The 24,125-nt window shown below is 44.0% G+C and overlaps 1 protein-coding gene across 1 annotated transcript; it reads left to right on the plus strand.

Annotated features, from left to right (window-relative positions):
- Window positions 1-1,204: 1,204 nt before the first annotated feature.
- Window positions 1,205-22,871, plus strand: CPA2 (carboxypeptidase A2). Its single transcript, XM_017875100.1, is given in 12 exon segments — window positions 1,205-1,275; window positions 3,220-3,262; window positions 3,264-3,302; window positions 3,953-4,087; window positions 6,561-6,758; window positions 6,856-6,957; window positions 8,938-9,036; window positions 10,424-10,534; window positions 11,617-11,707; window positions 13,247-13,446; window positions 15,882-15,966; window positions 22,684-22,871. Coding segments are annotated over 12 exon segments (1,362 nt in total).
- The last annotated feature ends 1,254 nt before the right edge of the window (window positions 22,872-24,125 follow it).

The following is a 24,125-nucleotide window of genomic DNA, read 5'->3' on the forward strand; positions in this document are numbered from 1 at the left end:
CCTCTGCCTTTTGGTTTCTGTCTTCTCTCTGACTCCAAAGAGAATGAAAAACCAAGTTAATCCAGTCATTCTTGAAATCAGAAACACTGTGTATATATCTTTCCCCTTCAAGCATATATTTGAGAATGCAAACCCAGAGATTTAAAGTGTGTGCAGATAAATTTGACACACAGAGGACAGACGAAAATTTCCTTGCTGCTTGTTGTGGTTGAGTCTTTCTAGGCTTAATATAATGTGTATGAACAGCTAAAATTAAATAAACTATGGTTTCTAAAAATAAACAGGTGTATTTTCTTCTCAAGCAATGAAGAACGAAGTCAGATTAATGTAGATCTATGTTTATGAACAAGAAAATATCACCTTTGTTTAAAGAACAGTATACGCGATATGGTCTAATCTTTGTTTAAGAAAAAACTCGAAAGCAGAGAAAGAAATTTTTAAAGATATATGCCAAATGGTCTTCTTTGGATGGAAGAATTATTGATGATTAAAGAAAACACTTCCTTTTAATTCATACTTTTATAACAAGCAACTTCACTGTTGCTTGTTATAGGAAATGTCATCAGAAAGACATTTTCATTTTGGGAAAAAGCACAGAAAGAGGGATATCAATTTGGTGTAAATGCAGATGGATCACTTTTGAGACAGTGGAAAATTGAATATTAAAAGGCCTTCTGTTTTGTTTTAATATAGAGTGAGGATTGGAATGGGTCACATCTACAGGGACACTCAGCAGATGTGAACTGAGTGATTGCAGTGTTTCAAGGTAAACATGATAAAAATAAACAAACGAGTAAGCTAATGGAATGTGATAGACAGGATGCCTGAGTAATTACTATAAATGCTCTGGCTTTTTTTTGTCAGAGACCCAGAAAAGACTAACCTCTAGGTCTATTAATCTGGCTTCTATCGCAGGGTAGCTAGTGGCGTTTTATGTTCTCAATCATAACTATACTGCCCTTGGTATGCTCTAGCAATTTTGGTCTCTTTACATCAAAGTTTGTTATCCTAGGAACTGAAAATGTACAGATTGGTGATATCACACAGGTGGATGTCTACAACCTTGAGAATTTCACATGCAGGTGGGAATTTTCCCATGTGGGAATTCACATGAGTTCTCAGAGGGCCAGCACATCACCCTCAGCTGCCATCCCTATAAATAAAGTTCAGGAAGGACTCTGAATTCTGGATTCCAGGAAAACCCATGGCCATGAGGTCGATCCTGTTTTTTGGTGCCCTTTTTGGGCATATCTACTGTCTAGAAACATTTGTGGGGTAAGTTATGCTTTCTGGTGCTTCTTTGAATTTTACTTACCTGATTGATGGAACCTTTGATTGTTACAGAGTAAATGGGTATAAGTGTTCAGTGTTTTCAGAGAAGTTCTCTTAGATTTGGGGATAAGTCGATAGTGGGAAAAATAGGAGTGGATGATCAAAAAAGAGATGAATGACACTTAAAGGTAAAGACAAAAGGGAAAACTGAACACACATAACCCTATTCTCTCTGTCCTTACTCATTTTTCCCTCCAGTGATCAGACTGTAGGCTTGATAGACATCAAGGAAAATACAGCTGTGTAGCCATTTGTTTCAGGTAACTCAGCTGGTGTCAAGGCTACTCTCTCACCTCCTCCTGCTCTTCTGGGCTTTACCATTCACATTAGCCCTTGTCCCCTACCCGCCGATCTTTAGATTCAGCATCTAGGCGGTGGAAACCTCATGAAGTGGAAATGCCAGGGCTATAGATTTCAGCTCAACTCCTCCTCTCCTGGCTTTGGAGGACTCATCTTTGCTCCGAAGTACTTTGCTTCATGATTCTATTAAGGGCTTTAGGCAGCATTTTTTGAAGAGTGTTCCAGGGAACTAAGAAAATAGTCAAATAAGTTTGGTTCCAGAAAGCCACTGGTCAAATAAATGTGGGAATCAGAGGGTTAAACAAACTGTAGGATTTCTAGGAGCTTTGGTTAAATCAGTGTTCATTATAAATCTATAAGAGGGGATCTAGGTTGCAGCATGTACCATTTTTTTAAATTATCAACTACCCACTGCCTCCAGCTTGCTTGCTTGCTTGCTTCCTCTCTCTCTCTCTCTTTCTTTCCCTCCCTCCCTCCCTCCCTCTTTCCTTCCTTCCTCCCTTCCTTCTTTTCTGTCTCTGAGTAACTCAAAGAACTACTATTCTTCAGAACACACACCAGGAAATATGAGCCTATTGTATTAGTTTTCTCAGTGCCTTCCCATTTTAAAGGAGGACTCCTGGGAGTCCATGCATTAACCAAAAATAATGAGACTTAAATGGAAGAATTTTCAGACCATTTGTGGCAGATGAGCCTCAAAGAGCTCATGTTCCATCACTTCTGTATTCCACTGGAGTTCGTAGGAAATTGCATGGGGCTTGGTTTCAGAAGACCCATATTCTGGTCCCTGTACATGGTTCATTGTATTGATTCCTTCCCCACTTTATAAATGGTTGGGACAATGACTTAGGAAGTCTGCCTACTTGGAGAAAGGCTAGAAGGGAAAGCTCTGTCACCAAGGGAATTCTTCGTAAAGGTATGTGCTTGATTGTTTTGAGATTTCTCTTTCCTGTTCATCCTTCATTCCCTATGAAGGGTGCGTGTGTGTGTGTGTGTGTGTGTAAAGAGAGGCATGACACATAATTTGTCAAGGTCCCAACTATCTCTGGCCATGCCCCATGTTTGGGTCACATGAATGGGGTTTGGGGATAGAACCGTGATACATTTTCAGTTGACAAAAACAAGGAACAAACAAAACCCCCAAAACCATTAAAACAAACCCTTAGGTCTACCCACATATGAACTGTTTCCTCTTACAAGCGCCAAATTATTCCACTTTTTAAAAACTTACTTCTGAACAACAGGAATAGGCAAGTATTAAAAGCTAACACTCCACGAGCAGCAGGTGTTATTTGATTCATTAGCTAAGGGAAAGGTAACTTTAATGGCAGGCTTCCTGCTAGGAGCAGGTACACCTCTTCATTATTATTTAGATAACATTTCTTGGGAGGAAATAATGCCATTGTATCACCTTCTCATTCTGGCGATGTGGGTTTAGTATACTATTTATTAGTTTCTGGATTGTCACAGAGCTTACTGACCGTTGCATGAACCTGTTATACACAGAGACTAACAGGTGCAGAAAGCAACAGGAAACAGTGTCCAGGTTTTGCTTTTAAGGTCACATTTGTGGTTAATTTTCTTTAGAGACCAAGTTCTTGAGATTGTACCAAGCAATGAAGAACAAATTTAAAAATCTGCTACAATTGGAGGCTCAAGAACATCTCCAGGTATTTGATCTAGTGCGAGTTTCTGTTCCCAGAACGAATACAGTTAAACATGATTGAGATCTATTTTGGACTGTATTCTGACTCCCATGACATAGTGTGAAATGCTAACTCATGCAGCTGGGTACCTGGGCTCTGGTCCCAACTACAGGATACTGGGCAAGTCACCTACCTTCCCTGTGTCTCATTTTCTCATTCAGAGTAATGGTGATAAATATATCGTTCTTCTATCTCTCAGGTTTATTGTAAGAACGAAAGGAGATATCAAATGTGAAAGTTACTTTCAAAAATTAAGCACCCTTAGTGCATATTTCCCTTGTAAAATAATTTATAGCATTTATATCCTATTATTAAATGAATTGGATCACTAGAATCCCAGCTTAAAAAAACTGCCATCGTATTAATAATCTTTTCCTTCTGCCAGTTTTAATATCTAGCCATAGGGGCAGGGGAAACAATATAATGGATTTGCTGACACATGGATGTTTAAGAGCCGTTGTTGCAATATCATAGTGATTCCACAATGATTCCAAAACTTGTGGACTCAAGATAAAATTGATGCAAATTTATTTCTAGAAATCTATCAGTGCTGAGCTGTCCATTCCCCAGAATAGCCCATTCATTGCCTTGGCTTGGACTTTTATCCCTTTCAGCTTGATTTTTGGAGATCACCCAGCACCCCAGGGGAGACAGCCCACGTCCGAGTTCCCTTTGTCAGCGTTGAGGCAGTCAAAGCATTCTTGGAGTCCCAGGGAATTGCCTATTCCATCATGATTGAAGATGTGCAGGTAATTATGCCACGGACTCACCTTCCTGCAGCTTGCTGGGCCACATGAACGTCAGTTCAGTTCCATCTTCTTTCATACTTGAGTACTCTCTGCAGGGAAGGGACCTGTGGGTACCAATAGGACCTTCCAGCAGTCCGGGCTCCCCTTGCAAGGTGGGTAGGAGGACACTGTCTCTCTCCCTTTTGCATTTGGCACATGCAGAATATGGTAACAAAGAATTTAAGGGAAAGGGCAAAAGAGAGGCTACAGCATGAAATATAAAGTACAAACCAAAGGGTGTTAGGCAGAAGAAGGAAAAGAAGGAGTCTCACTCTGTCACCCAGGTTGGAGTGCAGTGGCACAATCTCGGCTCACTGCAATCTCTGCCACCCAAGCTCAAGCGATTCTCCAGCCTCAGCTTCTTGAGTAGCTGGGACTACAGGCATGCGCCACCACGCCCAGCTAATTTTTGTATTTTTAGTAGAGGCAGGGTTTCACTGTGTTGCCCAGGCTGATCTCAAACTCCTGGCCTCAAGTGATCCGCCCGCCTCGGCCTCCCAAAGTGCTGGGATTACAGGGGTGAGCCACTGAGTCTGGCTTGATTTAGTTTTTGTTTAGAGGTTAACTCAGGCCCTGAGCTCCCAGAAAGGTAAGATGAGCCATAAGACCATGCCTGCAAATCCACCCTGGCACACCTGCAGCATCTGGCTGATAGGAAGTCCCATTAATGCTCCATCCCCTTTCACAGTGGGGCCAGAATAAGGGAAAGTCATGACCGCAAAGCCTACAGGACAAGAAGAGGAAAGCTTGGTACTGGGGACCCGAGTGTTACCCTTTCCTTCACAATTACAGACTGAAATACATTGAGCAAGTGAGAGCTGTGCTTCCGGGCTGCCACTGATGATGGAATCAGGGACCACCTTTGACGCCTCTGACTTCCATCCAAGTGTTACTGGTGGAGGGTGTCCAGGTTCTTGGCGTCTTGAACAAACAATTGGACAAAACGCACAAACAAAACAAGGAAGGAATGAAGCAACAAAAGCAGATATTTACTGAAAACAAACGTATACTCCACAGGTGGGGAGCAGCCCGAGCATAGGGGCTCAAAAGCCCATTACCGAATTTTCTGGGATTTAAATACCCTTTAGAGGTTTCCCATTGGTTACTTGGTGTATGCCCTATGTAAATGAAGTAGTAGCCTTCGATCAGTCTGATTGGTTGCAGAAAGCAGCCAGTCAGAGGCTGAAGTGAAGTTACAAAGTTATACTCCTATGCAAATGAAGACTTGGCTTGCAACCAACCTGACTTGTTGCGGGAGGGGACCAATTAGAGGTAGTTTCAATTTTTCATCTGCCATGCCAGAAAGAGGAGGGGGGGTAGGTGCAAAGGGATTAGCCCCTGGTCCTTTTGTTACTTGGGCATAGAAAGTTGGGGTTTTCTTTTTGATTTAGTTCTAGGGAGTCAGCCTGAATTGGCCTTAGGTTCCCTGCCTCCAGATCCTATCCTTCTGCCTCGCAGGGATGTGCTCTGTAAGACCTCGTGGCAGCAAACCCTCATGGAGTCTCTGCTGTCTTTCCTGGGCTTTGTTGTTTCTGTGGAGACTATCCCCTTCCTGCATCGGCTACTCCATGCTGCTGTGGGGATCCTGGGCAGTGCTGCATTGACCTCTCTGACACAGAGCCCTTCTCCAGGCCCACGGGAATCTACCTGCAATGACTTAAGAGTCGAGGGATGGAAAGGGGCCGGAGGGGATGGTGGTTGTAGGGCTAAGGGGTGGCATGGGGAGTAGGAAAGAGCCGGAGAAGAGATATCTGGTAGGCACCAAGTCTCCAAGTTGGCAGTTTTAAATGCAAAAGCGTTAAACATTTTTTTCTCCTAATTTATTTGATGGGAAAAGCTGATTTGACCTAAACTCATTTGGGAGCAAAATCTGACCTGAACTGCCTCACTGCTCATTTGTTTCACTGCCAGAAATATTAATGTGCTTGAATACGGAGCAATGTCCCATGTGTAATACATAATATATATTTCCTATTACCTTTCTAAAATTCTCCCCTGAAAAAAATATCTCTTATTTGAAATATATATGGCCTCAAGGGTTTCAGATAGGGGACTGTGGACCAGCACAGAGAATAAGGAAGAAAAGGAAGTGGAGCAAACAAGACGCCCTCCCTCCCTCCCAGACAAACTGATGTCTGTCTCCTACGGAGTGCAAATACTGGCAACAGCTGGAGGGACTGATTTCCTCCCGCTAGCTCTCCAAACGCACCCGGACACGTCTCAATCCCAGCAAGGGACATAGTTAGGGCTCCCCAGATGCACAAAATTTCAGTCGCCTTGAAAATAGGAGCTGGAGTAGCCGGTGGCCTTAGTGCGTCTGCAGCAGAAACCCCATTGTCCCCGGGCCTGATTTAGCCGGAAGACATTTTGTAGCGATCGCCTCTACATCCCCTTTGGGGTTGAGGGGGCACTACCATTTGTTTTCCTCTGCTAGCAAGGGCGAGAAACTCCACCTAAGGGCTGGGGTCGCCAAAAGCCACAAGTACCCCAGGGAAGTGTGTCATTTTGCTTTGCACAAAACTGCAAAGAGCCGGCTGGACTGCAGCCCCCGCAGACGCCCATAGACTCAGTAGCACTCAGCTGGATCCAAACCCTCCGACCCTATAGCTCGAGCCGCGCTGCCCCCTCCGCTGTGTCCCAAGGGAATGGGGAAAATCACCAGGGGATCAGATCTCATGCAACAGATGGTTCACTCGCAAATGTCTATTTATTCACTTGAAACATTTCAGATTTCCCAAGAAATGGATAACCTCGTGGCTGAGCACCCTGGTCTAGTGAGCAAAGTGAATATTGGCTCTTCTTTTGAGAAGCGGCCTTTGAACGTGCTCAAGGTACACGGTGCAGGGGCGGTTCTTCCTCTCGATGCTTCTAGAATCCCCCTCCTCCCAGGCTAGCCAGCAGTCCCGGCTTGTGCTACAGAGCGGCTCCTTTTATTACTTTTATTTTTTTTTCTTTTCCTCCTAACCGGTCCTTGCTGGTTTTGAGTATCCACTCCCCCACCCCCGCCCGCTTCTTTTTCTTTCTCTCTGTTCCTGCGCAAGCTGACGCAGGTCTGCAGGAGTGAATTAATGCTCGCGTCCTGAGAGATGAGCTCCCGGGGAACCGGGGCAAACGCGCCAATAGGAGCTGAGGAAGGGGGAGGTGCGGGCCGGGGAGGTTGGGGCTGGGGCTGTAAGTAAATCATCTAGCTTGAGAGTTTTCTCTGCGGCCTCCTTCCCCTTTCTCTTTTTTTTCTTTCCCTCTTTAAAAAACACCACCACACATTTTACGCGCGCGCCAAACACCAACAAACACCACAAAAAAGCACAACCAGTTAAAAAAAGAAGCAATAAATTGGCCTAAGCTTTGCTTTTTTCTTTTTTTCTTCTTTTTTTGTTTTTTTTAAAGAAGAGTTCTGGTCGTATGCAGAACAACTAAACCCTAAACCGCAAAGACAAATGCCCTGAACGAAGATCTTTTGAAAAAGGATATAGACGGAAAGAGGTTAGGGTTTGACGCCATCTCGTAACCTCTGACCGTCTTTGTGCACATAATTTCAAGCTTCGCACTTTGTCCTCAAAAACAGTGAAAATTATTTCCCCAGATTTCCTAGAAAGAGTTTGTTAAGAGAAAAAAAAAAAAATTCAAAAAGAGGTAATGTCACAACTCCTCGCTAAATTTGGAAACGTTATGGCTGGGAACCAACTGACTAACTGGGACAGATGGATTTCTCCAGAGCGTTTTTCCCAAAGCAGGCCTGAGAGGAGTGATTTGCCTGCTTTATACCACAGGGATACATTTGCTAATGTTTACCTCCCTTCTTTCTTTTTATTTCCTCTACCCGCACCCCCCGCCCACCAACTGGGTCAGAAAACCCCAGATTCTCTTCCACCGTGGTCTTCCCTGGCCTTCCCTTTTCCGGGGTGGTTCGGCGGTGGAAGATGCTGTGTTTTGAAAGTTCCTGCTTTTACGTTTGAGCTCTTTAGAGGAAAAGGCACTTTTAACTAAAACTCTTAGAACTCATGAACTGTAATTTTTAGCAAGGATTTGCATTTCTCATTTACCTTATCTGCTGTGTTTAGAATGCTGCACAGAGATAGAAGTTGATGGTGCAAAAATAATCTTTTCCTCCCCATTTACTGATCCAATTGGCAAAGCCACTGTTTCAAATAAAACTAAGTCACTTAGATCATAAAATTTAAACTCTGGAAAGTACCTCCAGAGGTTTGCTATCATGTTTTTATGAAGGTCTCAAAAGGCTATCACAAGCATTTTTATAATAAAACACTATGATTGCATACATTTGGAAAATAGAGCAACAAAAGAAACAAAAAAGAAAAAAATCCTCGTAATTCTAATCCCACAACTATGGGATAATAGCTATTAACAATCTGTTGTATATTTTCTACTTTTTTCTCTCTTTTCTTTTCCTTTTCTCTCTTCGTCCTTCTCCTTTTCCTTTTTTCTCATATGTATGTGTGTATATAAATGAACTAGTTTCTTTAAAAATAAAAATGAAATCGTGTAATCCATTTTTTCCAATTTTCAGCATATGAAGATATTTTCCTGTCATTATCTACAACAATTTTTTACAAACATCTGAGAATTGTCTATGCCCCTCAGTCTGCATTTACACTTGCATTCGAAGAAGGGGACAAAAGAAAATTCTCCTTAAATGAGAGTTAGGCCACAGCATCACTGTCTGTATTTCCTTCTCTGTCAATCACATCAAGAACAGAGAGAGGGACAGAGAAGGATGGTCTGGGGTAGAGAGGAGGCAACCAGGTGCCATGGCAGTGGAGCCGTTCACATTGCCACACTTGCTTTTGCAGTTCAGCACCGGAGGAGACGAGCCAGCTATCTGGCTGGATGCTGGGATCCATGCTCGAGAGTGGGTTACACAAGCTACGGCACTTTGGACAGCAAATAAGGTCATTTTGCCTAACATTCCTTGCTTATTTTACCTTTCTGGGGTCAGGCCCACTGAAACCCATGACAGTCCCAGTGGTCCTGATGGCTGGTGCTCTCAGCCAAAACCCTTCTCTTGTCACACGGGCTGGCAATGAACCCACCCAGCCTTTTTTGGTATTGCCCCATCCAGCACCCCAGGCTCCTCCCCTTGGGCAGCCCACTGTGCGCTCTGCTAAAAGACACCACGATGTGGTGATTGCTGTTGAGTGAGAGGGGGGGGGGAAGAAAAAGACTCAGGAAGCTAAAGAGATGGAACGGGTGGCCAGGGAGGACTCTTGGGAGCCAGATTTGGGAGCATAAGAACCGACTCGAGAGAAACCACTTTGCTGCCTGGAACCCTGAGGGCTGAGGTGTGATGTACTAGAAATTTAAAAAATCATGAAAGGGAATCAGCTGGAAAATACAAACAGGTGCAAGAAGAGTTTAACCCACAGATCCAAAGTGGAGTTGGCTAAGGGTGTTTGGGTTGTTCTGAAAATGTCCCAACTTTGATTTTGAAGGTAGGGTGTAGTAAGATCTGTCTTCCACAAGTTTGTTGGCATTAGAGTCAGGACATGGGGCTGGGAGTGACCTAGTCTGGTATTTCTTAAGTAATTCAAAAATGACATGCTATAAATCAGAATGTTAATTCATGAGCAGAGGAAATCAATCCACATCAGATCATTCAAGCATGTGCAACCACGTGCATACCGACTGATACATTTTTCCCTTCAATTAAAATGCGGTTACCTTTAGGGTATTATGAAATGGATATTTAACGGTTGAATAATAATGCCTTAGGATGGCTGAGCACAGGAAATGAATAAATTTTAATCCAGCAGAAACTTCAACTCAACTGCAGTTGATGGCAAGTAAAAATGTAATTCCTCAAATGGAATTTAACTGGTTCTTTGTGTCTTTAGCAATGTCTCTGCATATTTAAGTAATCTGATGTTTGTTGTGAGTTCTTTTGGAAAGTTAGCCCATGTAGGGGATTAAGGAATATGAAACAAAATTTCTTTGGTGCATAGGTACACATAAGTCACATATATCACTGCTCACTATTGCAAAATGTCTCACTGGAATGAACAGGAAGAATGTCACTGCTTTTGAAAGAGAGTAGATACATGATATCTGATTTTTACTCAGTAGAAGTAAATTATTTTGACTAGAAATAAAAGTATAGGCGCTAGCATATTCAACACATTAACATTGCAGGAGACCGTACTGCTGGGTGACTGGAAGACTTTCCTTGACCAATAGTGATCCCCGGTTCACATCTGGAAAAAAAACACTCCCTTACTATTCTGTCCTGTGTTCCTGACAAAAGGGGTGTGTGAGGTTGACATGTATCTTGTCTTTGCTCAGATTGCCTCTGATTATGGAAAGAACCCATCCATCACTTCCATTCTGGACACCCTGGATATCTTCCTCCTGCCAGTCACAAACCCTGATGGATACGTGTTCTCTCAAACCAAAGTAAGCCTGGATTTTTTTCCCTTCTTCGACGAGGACCTAAGGAGATATGTAGGAACTTCAAAAGTAAAATAAAAGTAGTCATTCGTTTCTTGATTTACTCTAAATGGAATGCCTAATTTCTCAGTAGTCGCCCAGAAATGAGGGATAGAGAAGTGGTTATAATCACTTCTTATTCCAATGCATGATGTCTTTACATGTTGCCTCAGCCAGAGCCCATTTCAGCTGTTAGGCTGGGCTGTTAGAGCTCAGTGTTCACCGTGAGTCATCTAGGAGATTTGTTCCAATTATCTCTGCGTTTTTTGTGTTAGGATTGATAGAAAAGAGGAGGCGGATGTTACCTGCTGGCAATTAGATTGCAGTAGGATTTAGGTGGGCAGTACAGTGCATCTAGCGTTTTACTTAAAATCTGTGGGAGAAATCCTCCGTAATATCACTAAAAAGAGTTACGTAGTTTTTTTCCCCTTAAAATCTCATTACAATACACTATTGTAGCAACTGTGACCCCACATATATTCAAAATGAATGACAGCTTCAAGTTTATTTTTAGAGAGAGCTAACTACAGTAGCGTTTTCAAAGACATTTTCAAAGAAACTCATACTAATACTAGTATTCATCCCATGAGATACCATATGAATCAAGGGTTCCATTGTCAAGTCTAGGAAACACCACCCACCATATCCGTTTCTTAGAAGTTCATAAAAAACAAGACATTAACAATCCTTAGAAGTTCTGAAGAAAGTTTACCAAGTTAGCCCTATATTTTCCCCCAAATAGTCTCATCACAGAACCCTTTCTTCTGCTTTTGGTTGTTGCTGTTGGCCTTGGACAGAACTAGGGTTCCATGACACGTGTTTGGCAGGTTCATTTGAGGAGATGGGGGTGTATTCATGTCTCACTTTGGTGAAATGACGGAGAAACTCCTAGCAGAACCTGTATGAGGACTGTCTACCACCGCCCCAACCAAGGGAAAGGAGTGTCCCAGAGAACTAGGGAAATTGACAGAATTCTAAAGGAACCTTCTGATCAGGCTGAATGACCCTCTTTCTTTTTTTCCATGTGCTTTTTGGGTGGGATCTGACAGAATCGTATGTGGCGGAAGACCCGGTCCAAGGTATCTGGAAGCCTCTGTGTTGGTGTGGATCCTAACCGGAACTGGGATGCAGGTTTTGGAGGTAAGTCCTGGGACTTGCCCCCAGGGATGGTCAACCCGTGGTCTGGCCTACAAACTGGTTCAGATGGCCCTGCAGTGCATCAGCTGGCTAAGCCCATCCAGGATTTAAGCCATTTAAAAACCTCTTTGAAAACACTTAACTAAATTCACTTCACAGGAGCACAGTACTGTCACAGAGCACTGAGCAGCATTTAATATATTTTGTCTCACATCTTGGTTTTCCCACAAGCTGTTGCCTGGTTAGCCTTCTGTGCAGCCGGAGCAAGACTTTGCACAATGGCAGGAGAACTCGGGAAGCCCTGAGCCAGCCACTAGAGGGGGTTAGGATCTATTCCGAGGAGAAGCATTACATCATCTATGGATGCTTCGAGAAAGAAAACTAAAAAGAAGTACGTACACACAGGATGAAGAAACTGACTTTCAAAACAGATTCAAATATAAAATGTGAGCTTGCTGCCCTGGCTTTGTGACAGCTCTTACATTTTGGAGTTCCGTGGCAGGCTAGTTAGGGGCTCCTTTATGCCTTCAGCCACTGGAGAAAACCCCTTATGTCTCACTAACCATAGAATTAAAAATTTTTTCCCCCTCACTAGGCTATGATAAGATTGAGGTCAGGAGCTGTGTCTTTTTCACTGAAGTATTCCTAACAGCTAGCACAGTGTCTGCAATGCAGAAGGCAATCACTACGTATTTGTAAGACAAATTAATTAATTAGAGTTATGGAACTAAGATAGGACGTATTAGAGAACTGCTACAGGATACGGATGAGTGGCAACTTCATTCATTGCTTTTACAGTTCTTTTTTTTTTTTTTAGGTAGGGGAAAAATAAAGCACAATACTGAGCCATGGCCCACAGTTCAATGTCAATCCTCCCCAATATTATTTTCATTAAATCATTTTAAAATAAGGTGACATTTTGTCTGTATCACATGGGGAGCCTAGGGAATCCTAACCCCTACTCATCCCCTGGAAGTTTCTCTAGCAGTGAGAACCCTGGCCAGGCCTACAATGGACCCATTTCAGGGGTCTTGAACCACTCTAGTTGCTGAGACAATCAAGGCCAAAGGTGGCCTTGTCAAATGTAGTCATGATTTCCTCACTGCAGAAAGGGTGTCAGAGGTTCCTTGCATTTGTGGCTTTGTGCCTTGGAATTACAGAGCATAGAATCTTCTACTCTTGGACTCTAAGAATTGGATGAGATCCCAGAAAATGAACTTGCTAAACTCCCACCCAATGCAGGAATTCCATCTATAATATTAAATCTAGCTTTTCTTCCAACAACGCCTACAGAGAGGAGATGATCTAATTAGATGGCTCTTTCTACTGTATAGAGAAACCATATTTTTTGAAGAAGAGATGTGTCCAGAATCACTTCAGTTAGCCTTTCTGACTATAACCTTTGGAAGACACTTGATCTAACACAATGACAATCTTGCCCTGACTTCCAGAGGAGAAAATTGGTGATGCATGGTGACCTCCTCCCTACAGTGTCTTCTTAGAGCTCGCTGTCCTCACTGGGCTACTTCTGCATCTCCCCAGGACCTGGAGCCAGCAGCAACCCTTGCTCTGATTCATACCATGGACCCAGTGCCAACTCTGAAGTTGAAGTGAAATCCATAGTGGACTTCATCAAGAGTCATGGAAAAGTCAAGGCCTTCATTACCCTCCACAGCTATTCCCAGCTGCTGATGTTCCCCTACGGGTACAAATGTACCAAGCCAGATAACTCTGATGAGCTGGTGAGTTTCTGAAACTTAATTTCAGCCCAGCAACAAACGTGCATTGTGTGGTCAAGTAAGTTTCAGGCATAAAGTCATGCCCTGAGGCGGAGGTGTACCATTACAACGATGAATGAGACATAAAGTCAGACACAGAGAAGATTATGAAATGCAGCCAAAGGTTTGAAAGACTCATTTTGAACTTTACTAAACTAAGTTTCTTTGGGAAATAGAATTCATGAAGTTGTTGTTACCTTAATCTAGATGAGCAGGAGCCTGGTTTAGGCATAGATTCCCAGAACATGCTTTTCCATTGCATATGGGGGAGAAAACCCTCGGATTTGGATATGAGACTCTTGGATTGGTAGTCAAATGCTCTAAGCTGAGCAATTCTGCTTCTCAGCAACTTGTCTTATACTTTCCTGGGGACTTTGGCTCTATGATCTACCATGATGATGCACTGGTGTATGATGCTGGGGGTAAAATACTCACTTCCCTAACTTGATACCTTCTGTCACCCTTCCTGTTTCAGGAATAAGCCAACTGGCCCCAGCCTTAGATCAGATGGTGACATCTCAGGAGGCTATTCACAATTGAGCAAGAGCTATCCCCAGCTAAAAAGAATGTGCAAATATTTCCAATTTGGCTTTTAGGCTGGATTTGTGAAACCCATATGTTAGAAATAAGCCCAGAATTGGAACCTTTTTGTCAATTTACCTTCAAGTAGATTGTTGTCTGCAGCCCCACGCAGAAATAGGCCATATTATTCCCATTCAAGTGTGCCTTTCATCTCATCAGTTAGATTTGAGCTCTGTGAGGTTTTGATGGCGAGTATTACCATTCAAGGTCGTATCAGGGAAAAAGAATGTTCTAAAATGTTCTTTTTTTAGACCTAGATGACCTTAAATTATCTAAACCTGGTGCTCAAACCTCTCGCAGATAGTCAATCTAGGCTATGATTAGATGGCTTCCTGCCTTCAAGGGAGCCTATTCTGTGTCGGGGAAGGTTGTTAGGTTGTTAGTGTTCTTCTTTACAGAGAGCGAAATCTCTGTGTTTTTCACCTATCAGCCCTGGTTTATCATCTGGTTCTACTGAGCAAGCTTATTTCCCTTTAAGAGGTGAATCCACTATTACTTGAAGACCACCAGCCTGCTTCTTCTAGCTCTTATTTCTTCTAAATAACCTCAATTTCTTCAAGCATTCGTATTATGGGCTCAAGTTCCCTTACTATTCTGGTTGTTGTTTTCTGAATATGCTTCTTCAAGGGTGGTGTCTTAATCTGTTTGCATTGCTGTAAAGAAATATCTAAGACTGGGTAATTTATTAAGGAAAAAGTTTTATTTGGATTATGATTCTGTTGGCTGGAAGACTGGGCATCTGGTGAGAGCTTCAGGCTGCTTCCCACTCATGGAAGGCAAATGGGAGCTGGTGTGGTGCAGAGATCACACGGTGAGAGAGGAAGCAAGAGAGAGTGGAGAGGTGCTGGACTCTTTTTAACAACCAGCTTTCGAGGGAACTAATGGAGCAAGTACTCACTCCTAACTGTGAGGACTGCACCAAGCCATTCATGAGAGATCTATCCTCATGATCCAAACACCTCCCATTAGGCCTTGCTGCCAGTATTGGGGATGAGATTTAAACATGAGGCTTGAGGGAAATAAACATCCAAACTACAGCAGGTAGCTCCCAGAGGTGAATGTGAAATGTGTGTTGTGGGCTACCCAGCACAGAGCAGAGTGTGACCATAACTACCCTCAGCCAGACTGTGCACTTCTGCAAATTCAGTTGAGGATCACATTAGTTTTTTGGCCGTAGCCCTGTAATGTTGACTCATGTCGGGCTCATTGACAAGAGTAACCCCCAGGCTCTCCAAGGATTCGACCAAGCCAGGTTTCCCCCATCTGGTAATCGTACAGTTGTTTTCCTGGATCCAAGTTCAAGACCTTACATTTATCCCTGACAAGGACAGTAAAGCCTCAATCAGTCAAAATTGGAAGCCTCAAATAATGGAAAATATTTTTCTGAGCTCTACTTCTTGGAAAAAGAGACAGCCATAGGGAAATAAGCCAATGTAGGGATCTAGTAAAAGAAAAGTCGGCTTCCCACATATGTCCTGGGGTCAGTCCACATTCTCTTTAGACCCCTTAAATCTATCCTATTTCTAGCCACACCCCTGACCAGGGAGAACTGGTGGCAAAATAATGAATCCATGAGTGTTGCAAACACCAGGATGATCACATAGACAATGAGGACCTTCATGTTGTATTTTCAAAGCCAATGGAAGTGAACTTGTGTTTACTTCCCAGTGAAAATGGTTGAAATAAAAAGGGTATTGTGCCTTCACCTCAATTAACTGGAGCATTAAGTTAGAGCATTCTATGTTCTGCTGTTGGGCAGCTGATCTCCCAAGAGACAAGTGTTATCTGTCTACCTTTCTTTGGTTCTCTTACTCTAGAGTGAAGTGGCCTAAAAGGCTGCCCAATCTCTGACAAGCCTGCATGGCACCAAGTACAAAGTGGGACCAATCTGCTCTGTCATCTGTAAGTATCCAGTGTGCTGGAAGTATCCAGTGTGCTGGAAGTTTTTACGAATGACCCATTAAGATGGCAGGCACCGTGTGAGTTTGGGCCAAAGCTTTTACATGCCTTTATGTGAAAGGGATAGGTCTTCATGCATGGAACCCAAACTTCCCCAATTTCCTTCAGTGAATCTAGTCTCCTCCATGAGATACTTACTGTGTGATGGCCGGAACAAAGGACTCCCTAAGTATATGTCTTGTGCCCTCTCCTGTGCTTGTTCAGATCCTTACAGCTCACTCTCATTCTGTAGAATTTCTGTATCTAAAAATGAGCCTTTATCAAGACCTGGCTCTGTTTTTTTTTTTGAGATGGAGTCTCGCTCAATTGCCCAGGCTGGAATGCAGTGGGATGATCTCGGCTCACTGCAACCTCCACCTCCTGGGTTCAAGCACTTCTCCTGTCTTAGCCTCCCAAGTAGCTGGAACTACAGGTGTGTGCCACCATCCCCAGCTAATTTTTTGTATTTTTAATAGAGACGGAGTTTCACTATATTGGTCAGGCTGATCTCGAACTCCTGACCTCAGGTGATCTGCCCACCTAGGCCTCCCAAAGTGCTGGGATTACAGGCATGAGCCACTGTGCTTGGCCTAAGACCTGGTTGTTTTATTATCTTCCCTGTCCTGGCTAAGAGGGGCTCATGCCTTTAGAATTCCATGGACTGTGGGGGCAGAATGAGTGTGACTCTTGAAGGGACCCAGGTGGTTCTGTGGATAGACTCTGTTGGCAGCCACATGTTGATGCAGAGTATGTGGAGATGGAGGAGGAGAAGTCAGGAATAGCGGCAGTGTGAGGAATAAGTCTGGGGAGCCTGCCGTCAGACTTTCTAGGCCCTCCTTTTCCCCAATGGATTGAGATAAAAACAAGAAACGACTACAGCACTTTGAGAAATCCCAGAGCATGCTTGTGCAGGTTCTGAGTCCTTCAAAGGCACGGTCCCTTCCTTATGGACAAAGTTGGAAACTCAGGACCACACAGTTCCATGCCCAGGAGTTCTCTAGTGCTTCCATGCCCAAGGATCCTTTGGAAACCAATGCCTTTAATAGGCACCCATTCTGTTGTTGTTGTTGTTGTTTTTGGAGATGGAGTTTTGCTCTGTCACCCAGGTTGGAGTGCAGTAGCACCATCTTGGCTCACTGCAATCTCCACCTCCCAGGTTCAAGGGATTCTTGTGCCTCAGCCTCTGGAGTAGCTGGGATTACAGGCACCCACCACCACACCCAGCTAATTTATTTATTATTTATTTATTTGTATTTTTAGTAGAGAGAGGGTTTCACCACGTTGGCCAGGCTGGTCTCAAACTCCTGACCTCAGGTGATCTGTCCGCCTCTGCCTCCCAAAGTGCCAGGATTACAGACGTGAGCCACCACGCCTGGCCACCCATTCTGTTTAACAGACTTTTAAATTAAGCATCTATTACATGTTAAGCATTATGCCAAGCAATGGAGACATAATGTGCCCACAAAGAACTCTTTAATAGAAGAGATGAACAGGAAGGCTAGTGAGCTTTTGTATTATGTGTGCAATAGTAGGGTATACATGGTACGGAAGTATTAGAAAGTAGGGGGATTTGATGGAAGCAGAAAAACTTCATGTAGGAAGAGGGTAGGGTTGTAAAGACTGATCACTAGGAAGATAGAGAAGGAGAAAAAGGATGGGGCATTCTCACAGTCAACAGCATATGCAAAGGCATAGAAGTATAAAACTGCATGATGGGTTCTGGGAGCTACAAGGAGGTTGAGATTGCTGAAACGAAAGAGGGAGAAAAGGGAGCTGGGGAAGTTCAGGGTTTTGTGTGCCATGGTAAGGAGTTTAGGTTTAACCCAAAGGATTCTAAAAGCCACTGGGGGGTTTTCAGCAGGACGGTGAGGGAATTGAGGCATTGTGTTTAGCTAAAACATAGCAGCAGTGTGGATAGAGTGATGAGGGACTGCAGTAGAGACACCCCATAGGAAAAGGAGGAGGAGTTCAGGTGAGAGACGATGGCCCAAACTACAGCAGGGCCAGTGATGATGGAAGGGATTTAGGAGGTAAAGCCAAGAAACTTTGTCATTTATTGGATGGGGAGAGATCCTCACTGAAAGTCATTGAGTGGTGCCAGTCACTGAGGGAGAAGTCCAGGAAGGTGAAAGAGGGGTGAGATCGCAAAGATAATGAGTTCAACTGTGGACATATTGAGGCTGAGCTCCTTGTAGGGCATTCAAATGGAGATGGTCTGTAGGTTTTGGACTACATGCCCTGGGATTCTGTGGAGAGAGAGATTTGGGAAGAGTCGGTATACAGCGGGTGGTTGGACCAGTAGAGCAGGGAGAACATTTGGAGTGAGAGGAACCCTGGGCAAAGCAGGGAGCAAGGTGTTAAGCCGCAGAAGGGGTTAGCACCAAGGGCTAGGCAGAAAGGCAGAGAACCCTGGATGTCAGAAACCAGGGGAAAAGTAATTATTGAAAAGGAGGCAGTGGTCACCAATGGTGAAGGCCATGAAAAGTCAACTAAGATAAGGACAGGACATTTTCCGCTGAATTTTCATCACTAGTTTACTGGTGACCTTTACCCAGAGCAGTTTCAGAAGAGTGGATAAGGGAAGGAGAGCAGAATGGAAGCCTTTTTTCTTTTTGAGATAAGAGATGTATTTATTGACTATGGGAAAGAACAAATAAAGAGGGAGAGGTGGAAGATACAGGAGAGAGAAGAAATGACCAGTGCAGTGAGGTTCCAGAGCTGGGGAAAGGAGGACAGGCAGAGGTGGGCAGAAGTTGTGGCTCAGGATGGAATGAGAGAAGCATGTCTTTGGATGTGTTGTGGGCTTGGATGTAGCCACAGCCATAGGAGGGGTGATGGCGGGAATCATGGGAATGCACCCTTGCCAGTCATGGTTTTCTTTTTTTGAAACAGAGTCTCGGTCTGTCACCCAGGCTGGAGTGCAGTGGTGCGCTCTTGGCTCACTGCTACCTCCGCCTCCTGGCTTCAAGAGATTCTCCTGCCTCAGATTCCCAAGTAGCTGAGATTAGAGGTGTGTGCCACCATGCCAGGCTAATTTTTGTATTTTTAGTATAGATGGGGTTTTGACATGTTGGCCAGGCTGGTGTTGAACTCCTGGCCTCAAGCGATCTACCCACCTTGGCCTCCCAAAGTGCTGGGATTACCGGTATGTTCAGCTTTTTAAAATTAACATCATTTCCTCTATAGTTTTATGAATTTACATTATAATTTTTGGTTATTCCATAATGTTGCTATATCCCGATTACTGAGTCTTTGGATTGTTTCATCTTTTTGCTAAATAGTGCTACTATAAACATGTTTGTATAAACTCCTTTTTCTCTTAGATGATCTTTTTGGAGTATATTCCTGAGGCAAGATTGTCAAGTTAAATGGAATGAACAGCTTTGGCGCTCATATTACTTTTTTTTTTTTTTTTTTTTTTTTTTTTTTTTTTTTTGAGATGGAGTCTTGCTCTGTCACCCAGGCTGGAGTGCAGTGGTGTGATCTTGGCTCACTGCACCCTCCTCCTCCTGGGTTCAAGCAATTCTCCTGCCTCAGCCTCCTGAGTAGCTGGGATTACAGGCGCCCGCCACTATGCCTGCTAATTTTTGTATTTTTAGTAGAGACAGAGTTTCACCATATTTGTCAGGCTGGTCTCAAACTCCTGACCTCGTGATCTGCCCTCCTCAGACTCCTAAAATGCTGAGATTACAGGGATGAGGCACCACGCCTGGCCTCTTGTTACATATTTTTTACGCAGTTCTCTGGGAAGACTGATTTGCTTACAGTTGCTGAGACCTTTTTAACCATGTTCCACATGGGATTGTCCTCACTCTGATCAGGGATACCCCCAGGGAGAAGGGCCTTCTGAGTGGTGGCAGTGGGGACAGAGGATGGACCCAGCTTGAGACATGATGGCAGCTTAAGATTGAGGAATGAGTGCCTTTGCTTGGCAGCTTTTGAGTGGAGGCTGGAGTTCAGAGTGTCAGCCGAATAGCATTGTGTATCCCCGAGACCCCTACATAGGTCTCAGCCATTTTATTACAAGGAATCTAGCTTTTCATCCATCTTATCTGAAGGTATTTACTAGTAAGATAGACCTTGGAAGCTGACGTTTAGTATGTTTTCTTTGGTGAGGTCACAGAAATGGAAGATATTTCCAATAAGCAGATATTGGACAGGTGTAGGATTTGCTGTATGATCTTTTGGAGCCCGACTATGAATGGCCCGGCAAGTTCTAGCTGCATCATTGTCCACAGCTGACTCTTATCCTGGCCTCATTCCAGCTGGGACAAGTTCTACCTCTAAGCACTAGTTTTAATTCAGCACTTTTTGCTTCCTGCCCCAGGTCAGTATGCAGCTCTGGGCAGAACACCTGCCTTACTCCACCTAAGAGGTGGCCATATGGTTCTAGTGGGTGAGGTATTTCCCGGGCAGCTTCCCATCTGGAAAGGGCTTTGAGGAGTTGTGCTATAGTAGGTGTTTGGTTCAGAAGTTGTTCTTTTTTTTTTTAATTTTTTTTTTTTTTGAAACAGAGTCTTGCTCTCTCACCAGGCTGGAGTGCAATGGGGCAATCTTGGCTCACTGCAACCTCCACCTCCCAGGTTCAAGCAATTCTCCTGCCTTAACCCCCCCGAGTAGCTGGGATTACAGGCACGCACCACTATGCCTGGCTAATTTGTATTTTTAGTAGATGTGGGGTTTCACCATGTTGGCCAGCTGGTCTTGAACTCCTAACCTCAGGTGATTCGCCCACCTTGGCCTCCCTAAGTGCTGGCCCACTATACCTGGCCCAGAAGTTGTTCTTTGAATTCTTTCTCAGACAGGCATAGTGGGGAAATAAAACACAGAGCTTGAGTACAGAGCCCTGGGTTTGAGTTATAGCACTGCCGCTTTGGAACCAAGTAGCCATGGTCCAGTCACTTATTCTCCCTTGGTTTCTTCATCTGTGAAATAGGTTGTTGAGAGTTTCAAAAGATACGTGGAATACAAGTGTTCCCTAATTCTAAAGTACTATATAAACGACGATTGTTCGTTTCCTGGTGAATGCTCTCCCACAGGTAACTCCGATCCTTAATGTGGCCTAACTTTTTTGATTGCATCCTGGTCATTTATTGACAATGATAGTTATAAACATAACTGACATTTATTGAATGCTTATTCTACATACATTATCCTAGCTCCTTCACTTAATATCTGTTTTTATTTTATTGTTTTATTTATTTTTTTAGAGATAGGGTCTCACTCTGCTGCCCAGGCTGGAGTACAGTGGCAGGATCATGGCTCACTGTAGCCTGGACCTCCTGGGCTCCAGCAGCCCTCCTACCTCAGCCTCCTGAGTAGCTGGGACCACAGGCATGCGACACCACACCCAGCTCATTAAAAAAATTTTTTTTTTGTAGAGACAGGGTCTCACTATGTTGCCCAGGCTGGTCTCAAACTCCTGGGCTCAAGTGATCCTCCTGCCTTGGTCCCCTAAGTGTTGGCAGAGAGCCACGACGCCTTGCCACTTAACCTCTTAATCTCAGTTTCCTCATCTGTAAAATGGGAATAATGTTAGTACCTACCTAGAGATTCATGGACCAGTTTAACATAGAGCCTAGCACATTGAGGACACAGCCAACTAGTGTCATCACAACCATTATGCTATTTAATTCTCACTGCCCTGTGAAACAAGTAGTAATATCATCCCTGTGTAACAGGTGAAGCATCTGGAAACAAATGACTTAGTTTAGGTCACCCAGATAATGATATATAGGGTTGGGATTTTATCTGAGGCCAGTATTCTGTCTACAGTGGACCTCTTAGTGTGATTGGCTGTGTCACGTAGCCACACCAAAAGGTGTGAGTCGGTAATTTTGGTCCAGGGAGGATTCAGTTCAAATCCGCAACCATTTAGTATTTATTATTTACCAGGCATTAATTTCCAAGCTGCTCTGCTGGGTGAAGGCAAAGACAAAACTCATGGGATTTGACAATATTAATTTACAATATTAACCTCTAGCCCTATTCTTTTCTGGTACAACCTCTCTGGTCTTTCCAGCTCCATTCTTCCACCATCTGTGCCCTAGCCAAGTCCTCCTGTGACCTCTAACTGCCCTTCCTGGGAGGGGCCACAGGGCTGGTCCATTGCTCGGCTTTTCTGAGTCATGACTGATTCGTAGGTTAATGCCATCTTCCTTCATCATCTGTCACATCAGCAGCCACACAGATCTCAGGTGCACATTACTGTGTTGGCTGAACCCACTACACAGAGGTGCCAGACATGCGACTTGGTAGCAGAGCAGAGCCTGCCACACCCTTAATGCTGAAAGTCCCCTGAGGATAGGGACCGAACCTCTTACTGCATTTATAATCCCTCCACTCCCACTAGAGAAAACCATGTCTGTACCTTCTGAAGAAGGAAGTGGTGTGGCCTACCTAAGGTGGAGAAGAGGCCACTTAGGATGGCGTGGGTAAAACCACAGGCTCCTAAGAACACCAAAGGAAGGCTCAGTTCAGTGTCCATTGAATAACACCTTTTGCTTTTCAAATTATTGTATTTTTTCATAAATGTGATCCTCTACTAAACTCTTCCCCCTCTTACAGTTCAAGCGTAGGGGCCTGGCTTACCTATGAAGGTAGAATTTAATATAGAGGTTCCATTGCTGTGAAGGCTAGTGGGAGTCACGTAACCAAACTTTATTCTCATTTGTCCTTCAGACCAAGCCAGTGGAGGAAGCATTGACTGGTCCTGTGATTACGGCATCAAGTACTCATTTGCCTTTGAACTGAGAGACACAGGGCACTATGGCTTCCTCTTGCCAGCCCATCAGATCCTTCCCATAGCTGAGGAGACGTGGCTTGGCTTGAAGGCAGTTATGGAGCAGGTGCTAGACCACCCCTATTAGGGCCCTGAGGAAGAAACAAGAGCCATTAAAATCTCTTTGGTTTGAAGCAACGTTGGGTTGTATTGCTTATTTTTTTAAGCCTGATCTGGGAGCACTGTTTCTCCATTTTCTGCTGCCCTCAAACACAGCAAGTCATGGCATTGTACCCCTTCATCTTTTTAAAAATCCATCCTGAGGCCAGGTGTGGTGGTTTACACCTGAAATCCCAGCACTTTGGGAAGCTGAGGTGGGAGGACTACTTCAGCCCAGGAGTTTGAGACCAGCCTGGGCAACATGGGGAGACTTCATCTCTAAAAATAATAATATTAAAAAAAAATCCATTCTAAGCAGAGTGCTCCCAACATCATTTGACAGTTTTATTTTTTCTTTTGAGACGGAGGCTCGCTCTGTCACCTAGGCTGGAGTACAATGGTGCGATCTCGGCTCACTGCAACCTCTGCCTCCCAGGTTCAGGCAATTCTCCTGCCTCAGCCTCCTGAGTAGTTGGGATTACAGGTACCTGCCACCACACCCAGCTACTTTTTGTATTTTTAGTAGAGACAGGGTTTCACTATGTTGGCCAGGTTGGTCTTGAACTCCTGACCTGAAGTGATCTGCCTGTCTCGGCCTCCCAAAGTGCTGAGATTACAGGCATGAGCTACCGTGCCTAGCCCCATTTGACAGTCTTTTATTGTGTTAAATTATATATAAAACTTACCATTTTGACCATTTTTAAGTGTACAATTCAGTGACATTAAGTACATTTACAACGTTATGCCACCATCACCATCATCCATCTCCAGAACTTTCCTATCATCCCAAATGGAAACTCTTCCCCATCAAACCATAACTCCCCATTCCTGTTGCCCTTTAGCCCCTGGCAACTACTAGCTACCTTCTGTCTCTATGAATTTGCCTATTCTAGGTACTTCATATAAGTGGAATTAAACAGTATTTGCCCTTTTGTGGCTGGCATTTTTTTATTTTATTTTATTTAGCATAATGTTTTCAAGATTCATCCACGGTGTGGCATGTGTCAGCCCCTTCATCTTAAGAGTGTAGCATTTTAGGGCTAGCAATGGACTTTCAAGTTCATTTATTCAGTAAATACTCATTAAGCAACTGCACTGTGCCAGGCCTTGTCCCAGGTGCTATACCTGGTTCCATCGTTGCCTTTGGTTTTTCCTTTCCTGGTGTGTTGTGCTGTTTTATGAAGACTGGTGGGGCAGGGCATGGTGACTCAGGCCCGTGATCCCAGCGCTTTGGGAGACTGAG

This window comes from Rhinopithecus bieti, unplaced genomic scaffold (assembly GCF_001698545.2).
Source record: "Rhinopithecus bieti isolate Rb0 unplaced genomic scaffold, ASM169854v2 scaffold_8783, whole genome shotgun sequence".
Classification (NCBI taxonomy): domain Eukaryota; kingdom Metazoa; phylum Chordata; class Mammalia; order Primates; family Cercopithecidae; genus Rhinopithecus; species Rhinopithecus bieti.